General features: G+C 42.7%; 1 protein-coding gene across 1 annotated transcript; it reads right to left on the bottom strand.

The window, feature by feature from the left end:
- Positions 1 to 1059: 1059 nt before the first annotated feature.
- LOC129759076 (uncharacterized protein K02A2.6-like) lies at positions 1060 to 2577 on the bottom strand. Its single transcript, XM_055756493.1, has one exon. The coding sequence runs from the start codon at positions 2575 to 2577 to the stop codon at positions 1060 to 1062; it is 1518 nt and encodes a 505-aa protein (XP_055612468.1).
- Positions 2578 to 11217: the final 8640 nt, after the last annotated feature.

The raw sequence follows: 11217 nt of genomic DNA, 5'->3' as shown, positions 1-11217 counted from the left end.
ATGTTTTTCTGTACAGCAAGATCGGATAGGTCACTTATCCATGGGTGTTTTATATTTCCGGCCAGGACAGCTTTTAATACACTGGCCGAATCGGAAAAAAATTACAGATCTTGGATGGGGGCAAAGGTCTTGTGCAACTCTCAAGATGGCAAAAGCCTCTGAGCTAAATACAGAGCACTTGGGTGGTAAGGAAAGTGCTAGGCTAGCGTTGTTACTGAACACACCACATCCCACACGACCATCAGTGGATTTTGAACCGTCGGTGTAAAATTTAGGAAGATGTTTATACTTTCTTTCTACAAGATGTTGGAAAAATGACCGGGCAACTGCGGGGCTGCCTCCGGCGCGTATTTTGGAGAGAAGGCTTAAGTCAACCTGCGGGATCGGGGAGTTAAATTTGCGGGACCTGGGTTCGGGGCGGGGTGCAATGTCAGGAAGAGACCCTTGGTATTTTTGTAAAAAGTTCTCGGCTCGCCTGACCAGAGGGACATCAGGGTCCCGACCATAGGATAACCAGCGGATAGCTTTGGCAAGTAGGTTTTGGCAGAGGATGTATTCGAAGGGAACTCGTCCACTTTCGGCCATAAGGGACAGAATAGGACTACTTCTGAAAGCACCACTTATGATACGGACGGCTTGGTTGTATACTGGTTCAAGACTTTTTGCAATATGATCACCTGCAACACTAAAAATGCCGAAACCGTGAAGCATTGTTGGCAAAAGCCATCCGTGGAGAAATCGAAACAATGACACGCGGGATCCAGCGCCACTGGCACTACATACCTTTCTGAGAATGTTAAGTTTGGGAAAGGAAGCTTGACGGACTTTGTTACAGTGACGTGTAAATCTAAGACGATCGTCCACCCAGACGCCTGTTATGTCGGGTATTTCGGAATGTGAAGCACGCACAACTTACTCGGATTGCCGTCGTACAAAACTGAATCTTTAATGTCTCACACTTGGAACATGGTCAATTGTATAATCAAGGTATGTCAAATTGTTGTACATGATTGTATGAGTCTTCGGGCATAGTGTACGACACTACACTCCTCCCTTTCTTTATAAATTTGTTATTTCATTAAGCGTAAAGTCTTTAAGGTAGGCTGGTCGTTTAGGATCCCTTCGAGCACGTTTTGGACATTCGTTTGCCGTTTCCTTCTCGAGACTTTCGTTTCGCGTTCCCTCCTCAGGACTCCTTGTTGGGGGTAAGTCGGTCAACTCTGAATCTTCGCTATGGAGAGGCAGATTGCATGATGTGGTTGCACCTCCAGTTGTATCTGAAACAAGCTTTTTGAGATGTGAGACATTTCGGTACATTGTAGTGCCCGTTGAATTGGATTTCAGTTTAACCCTTAACCCCTCCCTTTGGATAACCTCAAATTCTTCAGGGTCGAATGTTGTGGACAGTTTGTTATCTTTTTGAGTCCTTTTGACGACAACTGTTTCTCCCTCCTTCAAGCTATTGTGTTGTGATCCACGCCTGTTGTTGGCATATTCTGTAGATTGAAATTTCCTAGCCTTGTCACGGTCTTGGATTTCTTCGAGAATGTTTTCCGGTTTTGTCATTAACCCTGGTAACTTGTCTTTCATAAGCCGTCCAAACATTAACGAGGAAGGAGCTACTCCAGTTGTTGAATGAGGCGTCGAGTTTTGCATCAAGACAAACATGCGTAGATCCCATTGCCAGTCGGATCCTTGTTCTTGCGAAATTTTCATTCGTTTGCCGATTGTTCGATTTATTCGTTCCACCTCCCCGTTAGCTTGTGGCCAATACGGAATGGTTCTTCGATGTTCTATCCCAAACTGATCCAAAAACTGACGAAACTCCGCGCTCACAAACTGTGGACCGTTATCTGTTCTTATGGAAACGGGCATGCCAAATCGACAAAAAGTTTCGTGAAGAGCACGAACAGTAAGGGTAGCGGTGATGGTTTTCATTATTATTACCTCTGTAAACCTACTAAAGTAGTCGATGATCACCAGCAAATTGTGCCCTGACGGAAATGGTCCGGTAAAGTCAATGGCTAAGTGGGCCCATGCCCTATCTGGTAGTTTTGTGGAACAGATTGGTTCTGGTGGGTTCAAGCCTGATACTAAGGTGCAAGCTTTACACTTTTTTACGTAGGATTCTACTTCTTTATCCATTAGTGACCACCATACCTTCTGTCGTAAATTTCGCTTCATTACCACTATACCGGGATGTGTTTCGTGTGCAATGTCCAGCACCCTAGATCTTAGCAAAGTAGGTATTATTAGTCTGTCTCCTCGAATCAACAGGTTTCCGGACCTTGACAGTTCCGAAATGAACGGTTTGAAAACTCGAGGTACCTTATCCAATTCCCCTGTTTCTAACGCCGTTATCGTGTCCCGTAGTTCTGGATCTTTACTTGAGATGTCTTCAACTTCTTCAAGCGTAACAGCTTTTGGGATATCCAGTCTAGCCAAGTGATAAATACAAGCTTCTTCTGAAGGGTCAAATTCCTTAGGAGGTTGTACCGATAATCTCGACAACGCATCCGCCAAATTGCTGGTTCCGGGTTTATAAACAACTTCAAAATTATAAGCTTGTAGCCTCATCACCCACCTTTCAATCCTTGCGCATGGTTTCGCTCGTACTGTAAACAAGAATTGGAGGGGTTTGCAATCGGTAACTAGTTTGAATCTGGTTCCAAGAAGGTACAACCGGAATTTTTCGACCGCCCATACCAATGCTAAAGCTTCTCGCTCTGTCTGGAAGTATTTCTTTTCAAGGTCTGTCAAAGCTTTACTTGCAAATGATATGATTCGCGTGTTTTTATAAGTATCCATTTGCAGCAAAACGGCCCCCAAACCTGCCGGACTAGCATCTGCAACCACAACACATGTATCTTTGGGATTAAAATAGCCGAGAAAATTTGAATTCTTAACTGATCTCTTTATGTCTTCGAAGGCATTTTGTTGACAAGAAGTCCAATTGAATTTTTCCTCAGTTCTAAGGAGTTGTCTGATTGGTTCGGTTTTGTCGGCCAGGTTTGGGATGAATCAACCGATGTATGTTACCAATCCCAGGAAGCTTCTTAGTTCCGATATATTATTGGGTGCTCGAAAAGACTCTATGGCTGCAATTTTGCTTTCAGTGGGCCGAATTCCGTGTTTTGACAGTTTGTGGCCCAGAAACTCTATCTCGGACGCATTAAAAACACATTTATCTTTGTTAAGTAAGATATTAGAATCATCCAGTCTATCTAACAGTGCTTTCAGACGTCTGTCATGTTCATCTTGAGAACCACCAGTAACTAATATATCGTCAAGATATACAATTACTCCCTCGAGCCCCGCGACTATTGATTCCATTATTTTTTGGAATAGCTCGGGTGCGCAACTTATACCAAACATTAAACGTTTGAACCTGTCAAAGGAAAATTTCATTATCAAATAGATAGAAGAAGAAAAAAAAAACACATTTACATTGTTGCCCCAAGAGCAGAGAGTTTATTTTATAACATTGTTTTTGTTGTTGTGGTTGTTATTATACAAAGGAATATCTGACTCGTTTGGATTTTACCTGAACAATCCCTGTTTTGTTATGAACGTGGTTATGCCTCTGGAACGTTCAGATATCTCCACCTGATGGTATGCCTCTTTGATGTCAACCTTGGAAAATAAGGTTGCTCCGTCTATTGATCCAAACAACTCGTCCACAATCGGTAAGGGGTGCGTTTCCCTTAACACTGCCTGGTTAGCTTTCCGCATGTCGACACACAGCCTTATCTCTCCAGAATCTTTCAGTATAGGAACAACTGGTGACACCCATGCTGAGGGTTCTTGAACTCTTTCGATAATATCTTGTTCTAGAAGATACCGGAGTTTAGCTGCTACTTTTTCCTCCAAAGCAAATGGCACTCTTCGATAAGCTTGCTGTATTGGCTGAACGTCCTGATTGATAGGAATCTCAACTATAACTCCTTTGATCTTTGGAAAAGTGTTCGTTTCCTTCAAAGAATTGATGTTGTACCCGATTTCCAAAACTTTCAACAGCTTTGCAGTTTCATCTCCAAGAAGACATTGCTTCCCATCTTCCGCTATGTAGAACTGCGCTATGGTTTTATTATCCCCTGCTCTTATCTCTGACGTGTACATCCCAACCAATTTCAAAGGCTTCTCAGATCCATACGCTTTGAAAGAACGATCTACATTTGATTCGAACCGAACATTTGCTCTTGATTTCCGCAACTTATCCCATGTTTTCATGTCAATCAGATTGGCTGCCGCTCCTGAATCAATAGCCATCGGGATTCGAACTCCACCAATCTCAAATGGGAAAATGTTTTGACCCATAACGAAACAAATTTCATCTTCTTTGTTACGCAACTCTTCTTCGTTGGTTTTCTCGGGAAACACAGCTCTGATTCGTTTAGTGGATGGCTCCCCTTCTGCTCGGGTGCACCAGTTTGCGAAATGGCCAATTTTACCACACTTGTAGCATTGAGCATCTTTGGCCAAACATTCGTGGGAATCCTTGATATGTCCGCGTTGACCGCAGCCGAAACAAATTCTATTGTCGACCTTAAACTGTTGTCTATCCGTTGTGAAACTCTTTCGATGAATATTTGATGATTGATAACCTTCACGTTGACGAACATTGTGAAAATCTCGGCGGAAATTTGTGTTATCTTTTCCACTCCATCTTCCACGGGAACTATTTCCAAAATCAGGTTGCATAGTTCGGACATTTGTAGCATCTTGTCGGGGATATAGATAGGTCCTAGGGGCCCATCTGCCTTGAGAGTCATAACCATACTCTGGTCGCATAGATCGTTGTTGGGCTTGCGTGTACTGGTAGCGACGCTCTACTGACGGCATAAGCGATGAACAGTATGGACGTGAAGTCAATATTGGCCCATCAAACTGGTGTTGTTGAACACCAACCTTGCAAACGGCCCCTGTTGGTCTTGTTGAAACTTCCGCGCTTTCTAGCTCTTTGCACTGTTCTTCTACTTCCTCAAGTGTCCTACCAATAGCTACTACTTCGTTCAACGTGCGATCTTTTTCCAAAACCTTTTTTCTGAGAGCTTTAGATGTGCTGTGTTCCCCAATTTGATCAATTATCATGGATTCAAAAGTGGCCTCATCAAAATCGCAACGACTTGCCTGAATGCGTAACCTCATTACAAAATCGTTGAATCTTTCCCCGGTCTGCTGTCTGATTCGTCGCAAAATATTTCTTTCGTATGTACGTCTACCAGCCGATGGTTGGAAATGTGCATCTAGCTTTTCGATTGCCACATCATAAAAAGGAGGATCCTTAGTGACATAACGAACGTCATTTACTCCTGGTAAGTGCTCAAAAATATCCTGAAGTTCTGGACCACCCAAATGAAGCAACTGGTTTCTTTTAGCCCGTTGTGCTTGGTCCACGTTAACATCGAATGGCCGAATTACTCGTGAAGGATCCATGCTAATAAAAATAATCAAAGTTAACTTTTTTTTAAGTAGAACCAAAGCTTCCTGTGGTGAAATATCAATTATGCCTCGGTTCACAAAAAATAGTAACTTATTTGATTTTAACTTTATTTTTACCACTCCGTCTTATTGTTCTCGCAGTGGAATAAATCCATCTAATCCGTCAAAGGTTCTCGCAAGAGATGGATAAATATTTTGAAATGTGTTCTTGTTATTCTTAGCAGAACAGTCGGTTATTTATTCCTTTTTTTTAATACTTCCAGTTTGATAATTTACCTAAGTTTGCTTCTTGTCCTGAGTTTTAGAATAATAAGAAAAAGTAACCAAATGTTTTATGTTTGAGGTGAAATTTTATCGTATTGTGTATTCTGAAAATTTAGCAACACTGTTTTACTACGACTCATCATCGAAGATAATTGTAGAGCCAGCAAGAGAACGAGAAAATCAAAACACTTTCACTCACCTACTTTGATTCCTTTCCTTTGTTTTGCGTTATTATTTTCCCCTTGCATTTGCCCAATCACAACTACATCGATTCATGTACAAAGCAAATCCCCCAACATACCTATTTTCCTCTTTCACAACTCTGGACTCTGACTCTCGGTCTTTCCTCCAAACGGTAGCTAACGACATCTCGGCACCAACACACGCGTGTGAATCCGACGCTCGGTCCTTTTCACAATATTTCGAATATAGTGGCTCATTCATTTTTGCTAACCAAATTTCTCTCACGAATCTGACTCTCGGTCATTCTGCCAAACGTAAGCTTAAAACATCTCCGTACCAAAACACGCGTGTGAATCCGACGCTCGGTCCTTTTCACAATTTTTCGAATATTTTGACTCATTCATATTTGTTAATCTAATGAAGAAAGTTTTTCTTTTTCTTTCTGATAATTATGGATTTCAATATCTACCAATATTTGTGAACCCGACACTCGGTCCTTTTCACATTTCTATCAATATAATGCATTACACAACGGCTCACTCCGAAACAGTAAATCCGGCGCTCGGCCCATTTCACGGTTTTTTTTTCGTTAACTTTGCAACTTGTGCAATGATATTGAAGCACTAAAATAAATGAATACTTACTTACGTGTCCAAAGTTCCAAAGTTAGATGTTGGATTAGACAAACAAATCTAAACTCCGTAGAGCTACAAAAACTACGTGCAGTATTTTCCCCCGGGCGATTCGATCAGCTGTTCTGTGGAACTCATTGAGTCTCGTTGCTTAACCGTTTTCATCTCCTTTCACTGGAGTCACAAACACAATTGCCATCACTTTTTTTTTCTCTCTGAGTTACCCAAATCGCTCTGCCGGTAACACAACAACCACACTTTTTCCACTTGGCCTTGAATTTTTCAAGAATTGGAATGGCCGCTTCCGATGATTTTTCATTTTTATTCATAGATTAATTTTCTTTCACTTTGAACACCTTTTTATTTTAAAATAACATTCCATCATAACCAACCCTTGGTCCTTTGACTTCATCGGTACCCCTTCATTCACCATTCACCAATTCAATCAAATTCCCCAAATCACATTTTCGCGTTTTCGGAAGCCATCTTTAATACCATAGCCATCAATCTATTTAGCCCCAATTTTCACCACAGGTTACTTTTAATTTCTTTTCTAGAAACTAACTCTCTTATAATTTCGGTACTTACATATCTCACTCCCGTTCAATTTACTTTTTCGCACTCTTAAAAGATCGATTCTTTTTCCGTCGTCGCCAGTGTTATGTCGGGTATTTCGGAATGTGAAGCACGCACAACTTACTCGGATTGCCGTCGTACAAAACTGAATCTTTAATGTCTCACACTTGGAACATGGTCAATTGTATAATCAAGGTATGTCAAATTGTTGTACATGATTGTATGAGTCTTCGGGCATAGTGTACGACACTACAACGCCCAAGATGCGGGCTCCGTGGACAAGGGGAATGGTTTTGCTGTCCATTACGAGGGGAGGGAGTCTGTTCAGTCTTCTCTTCTTGTGGCTAAAGTGCATTAGGTTGGACTTATCGGGGGCAAATTTAAAACCCATAGTAGGGGCCCAGTTAGCTATTTTATCAACAGCAGTTTGAAGACGTTTTCTTGTTAGCAGAGAAAAGGGAGAGATAGAAAAGAGGGTGATGTCGTCGGCATAAATAAGGATTTGGATGTTTTCTGGGACAATTTCAAACAGCGATTGCATTGCAATTAGGAACAGAGTTGGGGCAATGACTGACCCTTGTGGCACGCCGTTTTCGATGACTCTGGACGAGGATAGTTTGCCATCAATGAAGACTCTGGCTTTTCGTTCTGATAAGAAGCTTTGTATGAAGAGTCCCATTCTACCAAGGATGCCCCATTCTTTAATAGTAGATAGTACTCTGTGTCTATAGACCCTATCGAAGGCCTTGGAAATATCTAAGGATAGGCACTCAACGTGGTGGCGTCTTTCTCGGGCATCGTCAAGGGTTTTTTCAAACATAGTAAGGTGGTCATCAGTTGAGCATCCGGGACGAAAACCATATTGTCGGGTGTCCAGAAGGTTTCTAGATTCAATAACGGACACAAGACGTCGTTTTACCATTCGTTCGAGAATTTTCCCCGAACAGCTCAAAAGGGTTATGGGGCGGAAACTGTTAATAAGGTGTAGATCTTGCTGCGGTTTGGGGATGGGAATGATTAATCCTTCTTTCCATTGTACTGGAATTTCTCCGATATCCCAGATTTTGTTCAGTATTCGAAGAAGATATGCTTTACCAACGGGGGGAAGGTTTTTTAATAGGGGATACCCAATTTCGTCCTGTCCAGCCGATCGCCCCTTAACCTTTTGGAGGGCTATATCAAGTTCATGTGAGGTAAAATCGGAATTGTATTCAAGGATTAAGTCAGTTTTAAAATCAATGGGGGAGTAGCTGTTGTTGGAAGGATCAGGGGATGAGATGGATGAGAAGTGTTGGCAAAAGGATTCGGCTAAAAGAAAGGGATCGTTTGAGTACTGTTGGTTAATCAGAAGCTGGAAACGACTTGTGCGATTGGAGCCACTCAGGCGTTTGATCTTTTCCCACAATTTGGCAGAAGGTGTGTCAGGGTTGATTTCCTCGACGAATTCCTTCCAACTGTTACTTTTAGCTGTTTTGATAGCTGCCCGGGCAGCTGAGCGTGCGGTCTTGTAATCATTAAGAGCTGTTTCTTTGTTGGGATGGTCAGCTGAGAGGCGTCTCAGCGCACGGAGTTTTTTCCGGCGGAGTTTTATGGCGTCCCGGACTTCAGGGCCCCACCATGGGACAGATCGTTTGCCAGGTACGCCAGTAGTTCGTGGGATATGTAAAGCAGCAGTATCAAAAAGAAGTTGGGAAAAGGATTCAGGGGTGTGATGGGGATCTGTATCAAGGGCTCGTTCTATATCAATTTGATATCCGACCCAATCGGCGTCTTCATACTTCCAACGCGGTCTTGTGGCTACTTTCGGAGCAGAGTGTTCGAGGGAAATTATTATTGGATAGTGATCGCTCCCATGGGTGTCGTCAAGGACTCTCCAACTGAATTTTGAGGCGATGTGCCAGGATACTAGGCTCAGATCTAAGGAAGAGGTGTTTCCGGTGGAGGGGTCGACTCTAGTAGGCAGGAGGTTATTTAGTATTGTGATGTTATTGGAATAACAGAAATTTTCAGTAAAAGAACCCTTTCTGTCGGTTCTATGACATCCCCAGCTGGTGGAGTGTGCATTAAAGTCACCTAAGATGAGCATTGGTTGAGGTAACTGTTCTAATAGTTCTTCCAGTTCTTTGGAGTAGTCATTAAAGGATTTTTCGGGTGAGATGTAGATCGATAGCACTGTTATTTCGAAGGGGGATTTTAGACGGATGCAAACTGCATTTAAAGGGAAATCAATGGGAATATTGGAAAAGGGGTAGCCAGTTTTAACGGCGATACCAGATCCTTGACCAGGGTTGGTATTCAATGATAGTTTATATCCTTTGATGAAAGTTTCGGAGATCTGATTTGGATGAGCAAGGGTTTCTTGAAAGGCAAGGATAATAGGTGAAAATTCATTAATCAGTAATGGAATTTCAAGAGCTCGTGCTCTTAGACCTCTTAGGTTCCACTGTAGAGCGAAAGGGGTTTTACGTATTGGGGTGGGAGTTCTGGGGGAAGAGGAATCTGGGACATTGAGGGAGCTTGTTGTTTGGGAATTGATGTTCAAAGATAGGGCTTCGTGAGAGGGAACGTTATTCTGGAGGGATATATCTGGAGGATTGATAATTGATGTATTAGCCATGGTGATAGAATAAGGGGTTTAAACTTACCAAATTTTAGAAGGAAGCCTATGAGGGTTTTTTACCATGGGGTCGTTCAGTTATGTTGGTTGGTAGAGCCCTTTTCTTTTTTGGTGTCGTGGGTTTTTTCTGGAAATCATTAGATGATTTCTGGGAATCATCAGATGATTTTTGGGAGCCTCGGTTCCGTTTGGTTGTGGATCTCGTTGTAGATGAGGTGTTTTCGCTGGTTTCGGTCACCATGGTGGTGACAGAACTGTCAGAGGATTTGTTGTCAGTTTCGGAGTCAAAATCGGTCATAGGTTGGAGTTCGTTTAGGCGAGCAGTGAGAACGGCGATTTGTTGTTCCAACTGCAGAATGCGGGCATCCTTTTCATCTGCTGTGGCTTTCGGTTTGGTTATTACTAACCGCTGTTGGATTTTACTGGGGACGTTTTGGGCAGAGAGACATCTAGAACGAAATTCCTTAACCGCAGCTGCCTGAGAAATTCCCAGGTCAACCCGGATTCGGACAATTTCTTGCTCTTCTTGTTGGACAGGGCAAGAACGATCTCTGACGGAATGCGAACCATCGCAATTAACACAGTGGGGAGTTTTCGGACAGACAGGATGAGAGGGAGATTCACCGCAAAGAAGGCATATTTCAGGATGCTTGCAACGAAGTTTTGTGTGACCAAATTTGCCACACTTGAGACACATAAGTGGTCGAGGGTAATATGCCCGAGTTGGAACCCTAACGTAACCAAAATAAACGTGTGTTGGAGGAATTGTTCCTCTAAATGTAAGGACCATAGAGTTTGTTGGTTCCTCCTTGCCGTCAACTTTTTTCACGAAACGGTACACTTTTATTACATGTTGGTCGAGTAGATTATCGAGGATTTCCTCATCCGAAAGTCCAAAAACTTCCCGGCACGAAACTACGCGTTGGCAAGTGTTCAATGTAGGATGGGAGCTAACGGTGACGGGGGTTCCGTCAATAAGCTCCGTCATACGTTCCAATTTGCTGAACTGGTCTGGGCTACGCACTTTTAGTAGATAACAGTTACCACCATCGATAGGATTCGCACCATCGATTTTACCCACCGCACGATCGATAGATTTAGCGATTATAAATGGATTAGCTGGAAGCTTCACTTTATCGGCTGGTTTCATTAATAGAAATTGCAAGTCCCCATGCAATCCATTTGGATCCATCCACGAAGGGAGAGTCCTTCGAAAAGCTTGTCCGGGATCGGTTTGCCCACCCCAAGGTGGGTTTCGATCCGCCATAATGGCGAGAAACTCAAGAAAGAGTTCAATCAGAAGTCAATTTCACAATACACAATGTCACTGAAAAGTTGCTTGAAGTGGATGTCTGTGTTAGAGAAACACCGAAAATATAGTCGAGAGCACTACGAACAGCACGCGATAATAACGAAAAGCGTCTTAACTCGTCGACGTCGCAAACTGAACGATCATCGGGGAACGATATGGAAAGGGAGTACATGAACAGACTTAGCAGCGCA

Source organism: Uranotaenia lowii, chromosome 1 (genome assembly GCF_029784155.1).
Source record: "Uranotaenia lowii strain MFRU-FL chromosome 1, ASM2978415v1, whole genome shotgun sequence".
NCBI lineage: Eukaryota > Metazoa > Arthropoda > Insecta > Diptera > Culicidae > Uranotaenia > Uranotaenia lowii.
This window is presented reverse-complemented; position numbering and strand designations above follow the sequence as displayed.

Coding starts and splice junctions, on each gene's coding strand:
- LOC129759076 (XM_055756493.1), bottom strand. CDS start 2,577: ATGAGGCTACAAGCTTATAATTTTGAAGTTGTTTATAAACCCGGAACC.